General features: G+C 40.2%; 1 protein-coding gene across 2 annotated transcripts in view; it reads right to left on the minus strand.

The window, feature by feature from the left end:
- Positions 1 to 14,360, minus strand: part of LOC129696330 (putative Polycomb group protein ASXL3) — a 188,686-nt gene that overhangs the window by 110,145 nt on the left and 64,181 nt on the right. For both annotated transcript variants that reach the window (XM_055634149.1, XM_055634148.1), the window contains one exon: positions 10,897 to 11,024. In XM_055634149.1, coding sequence (XP_055490124.1) covers positions 10,897 to 11,024 — 128 coding nt within the window. The remainder of the gene's footprint in view (positions 1 to 10,896; positions 11,025 to 14,360) is intronic.

Raw genomic sequence — 14,360 nt, forward strand, 5'->3', positions numbered from 1 at the left:
ATCCAAATGTACCGCTATTTAATCTTCTATCATTGACTCCAGCATCTTCCCCACCATCGATGTCAGGTTAACTGGTCTATATAGGTATGTTAGAAAACCTACCTGAATCTTCGATGAGAATCTGTCCCAGCCCCGTGTGTGTGATTTTGGCGCTGTTTAGAGGGGGCGGGTTTAAAACGCGATTTTTACTAGGCTGTTGCAATCGAAAATGTTCAGCCTAGTAAATCTTTAACGGAAAATCGCTGAAAGACCCCGTCGCAAAAGGTATTATTAGTTTTTATGGCCTTGTATAATAGTTATAGCAGTTTAAAAATCACTCTCTAAACCCGCGACGTCTCGCAGCCCCAGGGTTTTATAAAGCAAACAATTAAAGGTATGTACCTTATTTTTACATTAAAAGGGGCTTCTTAAGAACCCTGGATATAAAGTTTACTATAGCGAGTAGTTCATTTTGGGCTCTTTATATCCCGCTCTGGGTATTTAAATTATTATTTGGACACTTAGGCCGCAGTAATTAGTTTTTTTACAATTGGGTATTTGAGGCACATTCAGTTCTCATGGGCTTTTGACTGCAATGTGAACGTTCTAAATGGCCCAGCGCGCTTTTCACAGGAACCCACTATATTCCCTGTTTTCTCTCTGCACCCTTCTTAAAAGACAGCTGATCTTTGAAAATGGACTTTAGCAACAAGAGGTGTGAGGGAGAGAACAATGGATGAGTTAAGATGAGAAAGGCCATTGTAAGCTGTTTGTAGAGCTACTGCGACTTGGTTGGGGGAGGGATGGAGTCGAGGGAGGAGGTATAGCAACAGGTGTGAGGGGGAGGGAGAGGGAGAGGGGGGGGGGGGGGGGGGGGGGGGGGGAGGGGCAGGGGGAGGGGCAGGGGGAGGGGGAGGGTAGAGAGAGTTTTCCTTCTTGCACAGTTTATGCTAATGTCCTGCCCAATGTTTACACAATGCCACTAAAACAAAATGATCAAATGTCACCATGTAGCTGTTATTAAAAATATTGGATTTGAAGTACTTCATAACTTCAAGGTTATAGAGGGCATTATATAAAGGCAACATTTTTCTTTCAAATATGAGCATGTTAAGCATCATTAAACTTAAAATACCAGAAACAGAAAAAAAGAATTGGAAAATATAAGGACCAAGGTGAATTTGCTAGAAATATTAATATCAATAGCATTTCCTCTGTTTTTAAGTATAAGGATACTGTCTTGGAAGGAAATGTTACTGAACACTCCACAGATGCTGCCTGACCAGCTGTGTTTAGCATTTTCCTTTTTTATTTCCAATTTCCAGTATCATAAGTTTTTGTTTTGATAACTTTTTGTAATTTTTCTATTTGCAACACCCAACCATTGAACTTCAAAAGGTATGCTCAATCTAGGATGACTAATGACTGCAATGTACACTTTATCCATTGATGGCGATATTGATCTTCTGCCTCTACTGGAAGAACCTGTTTTAGCTTATTGATGTAATTAAATTACTTATTTCCAATGGCAGAAATCTATTGATGAACGTTTACCATTCTTAACATTTAACAGTAGCTACAAGTTTAAATATTAGTTTGTTCTAGTCGGGCTGTCTTTCTCCAAGGAAAGATAATTCTACATCTTTGAAGGAGCTCCTCAGAGGTATAACGCTAACCCAACTATTGTTGGCTGCTTCATCGATGAGCTTCCCTCCATCAGAACATCTGAAATGCAGAACTTCACCGAGGATTGCTGTGTTGACTCCATTTATAATTACTCGTACAATGAAGCACTACATTCTTACAAGATGAGACAACAGACTTAGGCGGAGAAGTGGTATTCATGCCATGCAAATGCCAGGCATTTACAATAATGTCCACCAGCTCCCTAATGTATTCAATTACAAATTTCTCCTCATCACCATTCCAGGGGTGTCCATTATCGCATAAGGACTGTGGCTACAATAACAGGTTAGAGACCCGAGTACTCTGAAGTAAGAAGCTCAGCTATTCATTCCCAAGATCTCTTCCCCACCTATGCTATGAATGTGGTGATGATATATACGGCATCCATTTAAACATTCAAGAAGCTTAAAATCGTGGAATTTCATCCACAAACTCAAGATCTTAATTAATACATCATCAATCAGCACGTGATGGTTATGGTGAGTACTATAAAAAAAAACATAAGAAATTGTAATGGGAGTATTTAGGCCATTTGATCCTTCTACCCTGCTCTAGCTATCATCAGTATCATGGCCGATCTACTTTCCTGAATTTTCTTTTGATTTCAGTAATATCCAGAAATGTATCAATCTCGGTTTTGAATGACTGTCTCCAATGACCCTTTGGGTAGAAAATTCCAAAGATATACCATGCTTTGAACGATGACACATTTTCTCTTCTCAGCTAAATAACATATCCATTTATCTGAAAATTTGACCCCTAGTTCTCCACTCTTCAGCCAGGGGATACATCCTCCTTGCATCTTTTCTATTGAGTCCTGTAAGGATTTAGTATGGTTAAATAAGGCCTACTGGCCTGGTCTACATGACCTTTCTTCATATCATAAATCTGCCATCCACGGAACCAGTCTTAATGCATCTTCCATTTTAATTCACAATCCCACTCTCACACTGATCTATCTTTTTGCCTCCTGCGCTATTATAGCCAGACCCAACACAAACTGGAGGAACAACACCTCATCTTCTGCCTGGGCCTACGGCAACCTTCCAGACACAATATCACATTCCACATTTCACGGCTACTTAGCCTAATTGTTTCTAACGTTTTCAAGTTCAATCTGCTAACTCATCTGAAGCATGAATTGTCTATCCTTCCACAGGTACTATTTAATCTTGTCAGTTTTTTCCAGCATTTTCTGTTTCTGTTTCAGATTACTCTCTCTCTCTCTCTCTCTATCCCACCCAAGTCACACTAGCTTCTCATTTTCACCCTACAAACAGCTTACAGTGGCCTGTTTCCTCTATCATCGTAACTTTTTTGCATATCTTTAATTAATTATTCTTTATTTCTCCACATCACCGTCTATATCTCTCCTTTCCCTTATACCTGACCAGTCTGAAGAAGGGTCTCGACTCAAAACGTCACCCATTCTTTTACTCCAGCTTTTTGTGTCTATCTTTGGTTTAAACCAGCATCTGCAGTTCCTTCTTACACATCTGGATTATTTTTATTTGCTGAAGAATCTTTATTGCATTCCCACTGCACAGATGATCATTTTTAGGTAAGGAGACCGACTGTACACAATACTTCATGTACAGTCTTACCAAGGCTGTATGTAATTGTAGTGAGACATCGATTTACTTCAGTAAGGCATTGTTCCCACTAGTTAGTTTATCAACCTGAGAAAAATACATTCATTCTCACTAGCCAATAACCTATCGTCAATGCATGCCAGAATTTCACTATTAATTTTGTTTATTTGAATCCTGATGATTTTCCTTTGATGCTTTTATCAAAAGCTTTAAGAAAATCCAAATACATCACATTCACTATTCCACCTTATCTATTCTAGTCATATCGTCAAAGATTAGTCGAATATGATTTTTTTCCCCCCCTCGTTATATACAATGTTGACGCATTCACATATTCTGTTGTGCTGCAGCAATTAAGAATTTCATTGTCCCGTCCGGGACATATGATAATAAAACACTCTTGACTTGTCTTGACTTCCACAATTCATAGTTCATTTCAAGGTGTTCCATCAATACATGTTTCATTATGAATTTTAGCATTATCCCTTTTACTAACGTTAGGTTATTAAGCTAACCCTCCTTCTCATTCCGATCTTAAAGAATGGAGTCACATCTGCTTGAATCCCTCAATTCCTTGGAATAACTCCAGAATCTAAAGAATTTTGGAAAATGATAAATGGAGTATTGACTACCTCTATAAACATCTCTTTCAAAACACTGCGGTGTAAATCATTGGATCTTGAGATTAACAGGTTTTTTAGTCCCATTAACTTTTCTAGTACTTTTATTGTAACTAATATGGCAGCAAATTGCAAAGAGTTCTGAAATTATCACCTTGACTGGTGAGGGTAGTGGGTGCCAGAGAATCTAATCACCTCCAGGTATCACTCCAAAATATTGCATATACCCCATGTTTTGCATACACTTTCATTCCTTGATAATTACTGGCAACCTACACCTTATAGCTGCCTGAATGCCTTCATTACCTTGCAGTTCGAATTCTATTTTCCCTGGATAACCAGAATTGGACAATAAATGCTGTCTGTTACATTGCCAGACTTTTTATTAAAAGATCATCGCTCAAAAATCAAGACTTAATGCCCCTGGAATCTAATTCCCCTTCACACTTCAGTTCCCTATTGGTAATCCGAAGGATATCCCTGATGAAATAAACGTTAGTTTCTCCACTGTAATGCTAACCATCTCCGTGACCTTGCTTCTATCGTTGGTCTTTAAAATATTGAACAACACAAAACACGAAACTACTTGGCCCATCAAATCCAAACCAATTCCATTCAGTTATTATGCCTTGTTCCTTCATTTATATTTCTATCACGTATTTATCGAATTCCTCTTTGAAGATCATTCAGGGCAGTGAGTTCCAAGCTCTATCCAGTCAAAGCATAAAAAGGTTTTTCCTGGCACTTTGGTGCATTTGATTATCAGGAATCTGGACCTTTGGTTATTGACTCTTTACAAGTTCAAAATAATTTATTTTGATCCGCTGTCTAAAGCCTTTGTGGTTTAAAATAAACCTTTACCAAATGGTCTACTGGACATTTGTTCTTGAAATAACCAATCCCACCTAGTTTAAGATGCTTAGAATCATTCTTGTTTACTTCTTGTTTTGTATCAAGGATCATTTAAAGGCATTTCACATAAATTACAAAGAATATATAATAACTAGACGAAGGGGGACCCATTGGGTGCCGTCCCCTCTACGCGGTGCTGGGGGGGGGGGGGGGGGGGGGGGGGGGGCGACCACACACACACAGGGTCCGATCTAAGCTGTCAATGAAGACAGCAAATTTATTTTTTTTAAACTGTCTTTGAAATTAAAAGTTAATGTTAAGAATTAGTGGTTAAGTGAGAAATAATTCAATTCAATTCAATGAAATACAATGGAATCAACAACCTGGCAGGTTAGGGGGGCGGGGCCAGGAGGAAGGTGGGCCAGGTGCAAAGGCATTGTGAGGTCAGCGAGGCAGGACCGGGTGGGGCCAGCACGCAGGCTGGGGAGGCGGGGCCAGGCGAGGCCAGCAGGCAGTTGGGCCAGGTGCAAAGTCATTGTGAGGTCAGCAGTTGGGCCAGGTGCAAAGTCATTGTGAGGTCAGCAGCTGGGCCAGGTGCAAAGGCATTGTGAGGTGAGCAGCTGGACAACCTTAATATTTTTTAAAAATGTCAGTTTGGTGATAAATTTTAGTAAATATCTCGGGAAATAATGGATCAAATTTATAGAGAATTGGATTTTTGAAATCATAAGGACATTTTTTACCAGAAGATGTAAAAATGTCACTGTTATTGTAACGTCAGCAGCTAGGCAGCGGTCAGATTTAAAATTTCCGAGGAGATACGTTTCACATGCTAAATGACACACACACACAGTTTTAAAAGTGTATAGATATGATAAGCTGTGCTTCAGCTCTCCAGGTAAAATGGATAGAATAAGGAAGTCAAATGTAAAACAACAAATAAATAATTAATATTAATTTAGTCACTCCTATAAACCACCAGCCCTGTTTATATTACATACAACCCTGTACAATACAACCACTTCTATAATAAAGCATACTATTTAAGTCACTATGAACTACACCACTTATTTGCAATCATTATATATCTATCTATATTACTAAAAGTCTGATCTTGACCACTTCCTGTTGTTCTGTATATTGATTTCTGAAAAAACGCTGCCACTTACGGCTGTGATTTTTGGCCACATTACTCAGAGTCCCCCTCTATGGCTCTGTACAATTGCAGAAGCACCCTGCTTGAAGTGGTAAGAAACTGGACTTGAATTTGGTGGCCTTGCACCCTGCTTGAAATGGAATTTCAAGGAATAGCCGCGAGTCAACTGCCAGCCCACCAGCCGTGAGTGAGTGAACTGCTTGAGTGACTGAGCCGCCAGCACAAGAATTCATTCGGCCCACAATGTCCATACTAGCCCTCTGGAAACCAGGCCTTTCAGCCCACAACACCCATACTAGCGCTCCAGAAATCCCCCCCCTCCCCACCACCACTGGCCACCAATATTGGGATTGGTGGAGAGGTGGAATATTGCGTTGGGGAACCAGCCCACCCGTGTGATGCTGAATAATAAATTTATAAACTAACATCAAATCACTTTATGATTATAACTTCTTATGCCCACATTTCTAAAGCAAGCCTTCTATGCAAAACACACACTACTTGAACCCTTGTGATAGTGCTTATGTTCTTTTACCTCAGTTTTGATCTCATAGCTCCTTTTCCTACAAAGAAACTCCTACATTTTGCTTTTCAAGATTATGTCATAAGGTCATAAGTGATAGGTGCAGAATTAGGCCATTCGGTCCATCGTCTGCTCTGCCATTCAATCATGGCTCATCTATCTATCTCTCCCTCCTAACCCCCGACACCCTTACTAACCAAGAATCTATATATATCTGCTTAAAGATATCCATTGACTTGGCCTCCACAGCCAAGAATTCCACAAATTCTGACTAAAGAAAATTCTTCCTTATCTCTTTCCTAAAGGAACATCCTTTAATTCTGAGACTATGAACTCTCTAGTCCGAGACTCTCCCACTGGTGGAAACATCCTCTCCACATCCACTCTATCCAAGCCTTTCACTATTTGATACATTTCAATGAGGTCACCCCTCATCCTAAACTTCAGTGAGTACAAGCCCAGTGCTTTCAAATGCTCATTACAATTTGTCAAACTACTCCACTCCCACTGACTTGACAGTCTGTGTTAATTTCAAGGTGCATTGCAAAAGTACAACTGAACTGATCTGGTCCACTGACATTTAGTGACTGCAGGTAATCCAAAATAATTATAAATTCATAGATGTTTATGCTATTCTAACCATTTTCTACCATACTCAAACTTAAGGGGCTGTCCCACTTGGGCGACCTAATTGGTGAGTTTAGAAGAGTTTAGGAGAGTTTGACAAAATGTACCTCCTTTGAGTAGAAGACCTCCTTCGACTATGTTGAAGACTAGCTTCGACTAGCTGCGACTAACTTCGGGAAAATTGGACACTGAATAGTGGAGAGTGAAGACGACCTCCTTCGACCTCTCTTCGACTATGATGAAGACTATCTATGACTACCTTCGACTACCCTCGATTACCTACGAATAACATGCCGACCTACTACGACTACACCTAGGAGTAAAAAAAGTATCAACCTTTTTTACGCGCGGGCATTTTTCAACATGTTGAAAAATACGCCGCGACCTAGCTGAGGCATCGAGTACGCAGGGACTACTCTCGAGCATGAAGGAGAGTTACAAAGACCTCCTACGACCTCGTGTCGACCATGCTGCGAGTATGAGTCGAGGGCAAACTCGCCAGAACTCGCAGATTAGGTCGCCGCAGTTGGACAGCCCCTTTAGGACTGTGTGACCCGTTGCTGTAAATACCATCATGCACACAGATTTATATACATGTCATAAATTATCACTTTTCAAATGCTGTGTGCAAAATATTAGCAAATAGCATTGGGTAGCCAAGTTAAAAATGCATTGTACAATCTGACATATATTTTGTAGGCCAGAATTTTAAGCTGATTAATGGCAACATGATTTACAGTGCATTTCTCAAAAAAAAAGTCAGCATTTATGGTGCAGTATTTAACAAGTCCATAAAATTGCAGTCGAAGATAGCAAAATAGAGAGACAATGTGGTTAAAAAGATATATGGGAATCTTTCATTATTAGCTGAAGCATTGAATATAAGAGCAGGTTTAGCCACTGGTTATAATGCTGCAAGTAGAACTGTATGCATATGGTATGCATTTATGTTTTTAGCATAATTTAGTTTATTATTGTCACATGTACTGAGATAGTTTAAGCTCTATTTTGTATGCTATCCAGTTAAATCATACTATACATGAGTACACATACACAAGTATAAGAGTGAAACAACTGTAGTAGATAATAGCAGGCCTTCTTCTAGGACAATACACAAAGAGTCGCACATTCCAGCATCATTTTGCAATTTTCATGTCTTCTGAAAGTTTCTGAAAATATCTAGCCTGATCTTGACCAAAGGAGATAAGCATTTCTTACTTTTCACTTTAAGGCTTGGTGTCCTGATGGCACTAGGATGATGATGTAGCGGTTGGCCTGTCCCACCATAATTCTGACAGTTCATTTCAATGCTGCTCTGTGCAGCTACTGCAGGCTGTGCTCGATCTGCTCACACTCACCTGCTGTTGGGTCTCCTGCTACCGCCTTCGCCAACATCAAGACCTGTGACGACTACAACCGCACCATCTGTCGCCTCCCACAGCTGTCCCTCCATTTCTGGGTCGCCGTGTCCAGCTTCCCAAACTACATCAAAACTTTGGGTACTTTCCGAAAGTGTGGAAGGCGAGCCAGGCAGCATTCTGATAACCCTCTTCTGTACCAACTCCTAAGACTCCACATTCTGTTTATCACATCTATTTTACAACTATCTATTTAGGTTGGTTTAGAAATACAGCGCTGAAACAGGTCCTTCGACTCACTGAGTCTACATCGACCAGCAATCCCTGCACAATAACACTACTCTACACACCCTAGGGTCATTTTTTACATTTCATACCAAGCCAATTAACCTATAAACCTGTATGTTTTTGTAGTGTGGGAGGAAACCAAAGATCTCGGAGAAAACCCATTCAGGGCGAATGCACAAATTCCGTACAGACAGCACCTGTAGTCAGGATTAAACCCGGGTCTCTGGAGCTGTAAGGCAGTAGCTCTACTGCTACGCCACCTTTTGTGTTGCTACTTTCAGGGAGGTATGGACTTCACTGCAACAAGTAAGAATTTCATTGTCCCATCCGGGACATATGACAATAAAACACTCTTGATTCTTGGATTCCAATATCTCTCTGTAAAACAATGCTGTTAAAGGTCCTGATATTATCTGTATATTTTCCCCTGACGTTTAATCTCCCAAAGGGCAACTTACCTGGCTTAAATTCCATCTTCCATTTCTCCAACCATATCTGCTACTGATCTACATCCTGCAGTGTCCTTTTACAACATTCTTCACTATCTACAATGCTGCAAACTTTGCGCAACTGAAAATCGGAATTGTCGGTATTACAGTTGGAGATTAAAACATCATATTATGGTCACTACCTCCTAATGGCTACTTTACCTGAAGTTCCCCGATCAAATCCGGTTCATTACACAACACTAAATTCAGAATTGCCTTCTCCCTGGTAGGGTCCAGTACAAGCTGCTCTAAGAATCCATCTCGGAGGCACTCCACAAATCCCCTTTCTTGGGGTCCAATACCTACCTGATTTACCCTGTCTACCTGCGTGTTGAAATCTCCCATAACCACCGTAGCATTATCTTTGCGACATGCCAATTTTAACTCTTGATTCAACTTGCGAGACTAACTTGCGACTAACTCGAGAAGGCATAAGAGAGCAAGGTCAGGGCCAATAGTGACTGGTAAGAGAGTGGATGTGAATACCAAAGTTAAAATGCTGTATATGAATCAAGAGGTATAAGAAATAAAGTGGATGAGCTTGAGGCTCAGTTAGAAATTGGCAAGTATGATGTTGTGGGAGTTGTAGATAACTCCCATTTGGGTCTTTTTATCCTTGCAATTCCTCAGTTCTATCCACACTGACTCTACATCTGATTCTAGTTCACCCTTCACAAAGGACTGAATTTCATCCCTCACCAACAGAGCTACCTCACCCCCTCTGCATACCTGTCTGTCTTTTCGATAGGACATATACCCTTGAATATTCAGTTCCCAGCCCTGGTCCTCTTGCAGCCATGTCTTTGTAATTCCCACTCTGTAATTCATATATAATACTTTTAATCCATTAATCGCCTCACCTTTCACATAGATTCCTATTTCACTTGGCCTTACTCTCCTATCCCTTTGTGAGCTTTCTGCACGTTAATTCTGGTATCTTTCTTAACTTTTCCTATACTCTCTTTCCCTTTAACTCCATACTTGTATTTCCAATTTGTCTCCTCCCCCCCCACTATTTAGTTTAAAACCACCTGTGTAGCAGTGACAAACTTGCCTGCCAGAATGCTGGTTCACCCACCTTTTAATCACCTTCAATATCACAGATGTGATGCTTACTAGCCTAGAATTTCCCGAATTAGCCATATTTCCTTTCTTAAACAAAAGAACAACATTGGCAATGCTCCAGTACTCCAGGAGCTCGCCTGTGGTGAGAGAGAACACAAAGTCCTTCGTCAAGGCCCTCAGCAATCTCCTCTCTTGCTCTCTCAATAACATTGATAAATCACGTCAGGCTCCGAGAGCACTCAATTGCTCCTTGTGTGTAGAGAGTAGATGAGAAAATGGGGCAACATAGAACTAGTGTGAACGGGTGATCGATGGCCGGCGTGGACTCGGTGGGCCGAAAGCCATGCTGCATCTGAACTAAACTAAAGGTGACGTTACTTGCTGTGTAAGGTCAGAAATTTTGTTCTTTATTTCAGATTTCTAGTATCTGAACTTTTTTGCTTTTCTTGAACCACAAGATAATTGATTATTTTTGATTTAGCTCAAATATCAGGCATCAATTTGAATCAGGCGTCATTAGATGGTCAGCTTAATTTTTGAAGTTGATAATACAATAAATGTCATATTAAGTTTGAGAATCACTTTATCAGATGTGGAAGGACAAAATAAAATGCATCCATCACATTGTAAAAGGACTGAAGATTGTAATTATTTAATCTTACCTGTTTTAGTGCTTTTTTGGTGTGCTGCTGAGTAGAAGATATCAGCTTGTTTTGTGCAACAGTTGTTGATGAATTTGTATTATGTGGAAGAGAACTCTCACCAGGCACATGTTTTGGTTCTGGGCAATCTGTAAAAAGAGGGACAATGTAAAGAGGGACTGCCCAATTGGATTCTTTTTGGCAACAAAAAGTATAATGTAAGATTTGAAATTTGCTGAAGAAAAGCAAACAAAGTGAGCAGTTTCATAGATCTGGAGTCCTGATTGTGAAACATGGAGTGTGAGTACATACGGTCATTCTTGCTCTCCTCATGGCTTGCATCTGATCCTGGTTCGACAGGTACAGAACACTAACAGAGCGCAACCACCTCCCAAGAACCACCATTTGCACTCCAAGCTGACAGCATTAAAATTCATTTTACGTAGAAACCATCTCTCCCTACCATGGTTGTCATCACTTGATATACTTGCAATGAATGTGTCACCTTCCACAGTCATCCTGTCAGCTCCCTTTCACATCCAAAGTCATTGCTTATATCTTTATATTCATCTTTCCATATAACTGTGCTTTAATCTTTCTAGTTTTCTCATAAACAGAAACTCAGTTGCCCTTGTGAAATTTTTGATACTGTGATATTGTAACTAAGGGCAACATCCCCTATTATGGACATAAAACAAAGTGTTAGAGTAACTCAGCAGGTCAGGCAGCATTTGTGGAGTGAATGGACAAATGACATAAGGGAAGCCTCACAGTCATGTACAAGCTCTGATGCATTCTGCAGTAGAAGGCTAATGGTATGATTGGTGGCATATAGCAGCTGAAGATGCAATCAACTGATTTTAACTATGTGCATGAAGTCATTGAACCTTTTGCAATGTTGCATCCAAGTTTTTGAGGATTGACCACTGGCTTTTATCTACAAAACTATCTTCTATTTCCCGCTTGTTGTGCATCTGGAGGGTTAATGTACATTACCACTTTTTTCCACTGCAGCATCCAAAAACTATGGTGCCCATCTCACCCGTATTGGTTCATGAGACTTTTGGCAAATTGCAATTACTTCCACGCTGATTTCTATTACCTGTGACAACAATAATGCACCTTAATTGTAAACAATGCAGATTGGTTTCATCTGTTGCTAGACATTTAAAGAACTGACCCCTGTTGAGATAATTAGCATGCTTATTACAAACTGGATGTTGAAACTTTTATAATAAATATGCAGCACAAATTTGTTGCTCTTTCTGTATCATTGAACAGGTGCCAGCTAATTTAAAATTGTGATTCCTTTTTGTTTTTAGGAGCCAATTTAGTGCTCCTGCACTCATAGAAACATAGAAAATAGGTGCAGGTGGAGGCCATTCGGCCCTTCGAGCCAGCACCGCCATTCATTGTGATCATGGCTGATCATCCCCTATCAATAACCCGTGCCTGCCTTCTCCCCATATCCCTTCTCCACTAGCCTCTAGAGCTCTATCTATCTTTTAAATCCATCCAGTGACTTGGCCTCCACTGCCCTCTGTGGCAGGGAATTCCATAAATTCACAACTCTCTTGGTGAAAAGGTTTTTTCTCACCTCAGTCTTAAATGACCTCCCCTTTATTCTAAGACTGTGACCCCTGGTTCTGGACTCGCCCAACATTGGGAACATTTTTCCTGCATCTAGCTTGTCCAGTCCTTTTATAATTTTATATGTTTCTATAAGATTCCCCCTCATCCTTCTAAACTCCAGTGAATACAAGCCTAGTCTTTTCAATCTTTCCTCCTATGACAGTCCCGCCATCCTAGGGATCAATCTCGTGTCCCTACGCTCCACTGCCTCAATCGCAAGGTTGTCCTTCCTCAAATTAGGAGACCAAAACTGTACACAATACTCCAGATGTGGTCTCACCAGAGCCCTATACAACTGCAGAAGAACCTCTTCACTCCTATACTGAAATCCTCTTGTTATGAAACTCCTATACTGAAATCCACGTTATGAATCACTCACGCAATTTCACATCATCATATAGTGCAAAAATAGTCTAATGACAAAACATGTAGCGAGCATTAAAACTGCAAAGTCAATGGAAATATTAAGAATTAAAGATGTAATGCAAATTAGCATTTTGTAAATAATAAACTGTGTTTTCTGCTAAATGAAACCCTGCCCAAAAGTTGTACAATGCAATTTATACCAAAATCAAAAATATACCCTGGATAATTTTTCTGAAATTCACTGACTTCTTGCAAACTCATCCCTATCAATTTCTTGATGGAGGAAGTCAATTTCTTGTTATGACTTCCATGGAGTCATAGAGTCATTCAACATGGAAACAGGCACATAGCCGACCAACCTGCCCAATATACACAAGTTCCACCTGCCTTTGTTTGGCCCATATCCCTCTAAACCTATCCCATCCATGAATCTGTCTAAATGTTTCTTAAACATTGTGATAGTACCTGCCTCAACTACCTATGTCCTCTGGTTTCTGCTTCCAATACACTGGGTAATTGACTCTGTGCATTTACCCTATCTATTCCTCCCATGATCTTGTACAACGCTATAGATCACCCATCATACTCCTGCGTTCCAAGGAATAAAGTCCTAGACTGCTCAATCTCTCCGTAGAGCTCAGGACCTGGAGCCCTGGCAACCTCCTCGTAAATCTTTCCTACACCCTTTCGAGCTTAACAACATCTTTCACATAACAGGGTGGCCAAAACTGAATGCAATACTCTAAATGTGGCCTCACCAATGTCTTGTACAACCATAATATAACCTTCCAATTTCTATACTCAATACTCTGTCTGATGAAGCCAAAGTGCCACAAGCCTCCATGACCAACCATGAGGCTTTCATATCATAATGTATAGAAGATAGCTGTACTGAATGTTTACTTCCCATCAATATATGGATTCTGCCACCACAGGATTATAACGTACCATTTTAAATGTAAGACAACCAACATTATAAGACTCCACTATTTCAGTTGTGTAAGATCTGGTGGAACAATTACTCCATGCGGCTAAATCCCGATTGTTGTGTATTTGGGTGCTTGGAACTGACTTAAAATAACCCTCAGATACGGGAGTAAACTAACAAGCTTCTTTATTCCAGGACGCCACCTTGAGTCTCCCCAGCGCATGTGTCCCCTCGCACAAGACATAACATATGCTAATTGTATCACATACATCACTGCTCCCCCTTTAACTTGGAGGCAGGTAACACCATTTATATAATATACACCACACTGCTCCCCCTTTAACTTAGAAGCGGATAACACCATTCCGATTACATTAAATATAATTGATGAACACTCTGTTGCAAAATTATATTATTACAGTCATCTTACATAAAAATCGTATCTAAACTTAGCACTTATAATTTTTCATTCCACTCATCTTCCTTAAACCAAATACATTACCCCATGCTTTATGTGTTATCCTTTTCCATTCCCTTCCGTGTAAATTGTGCACTCTTT

This window comes from Leucoraja erinacea, chromosome 4 (assembly GCF_028641065.1).
Source record: "Leucoraja erinacea ecotype New England chromosome 4, Leri_hhj_1, whole genome shotgun sequence".
Classification (NCBI taxonomy): Eukaryota; Metazoa; Chordata; class Chondrichthyes; order Rajiformes; family Rajidae; genus Leucoraja; species Leucoraja erinaceus.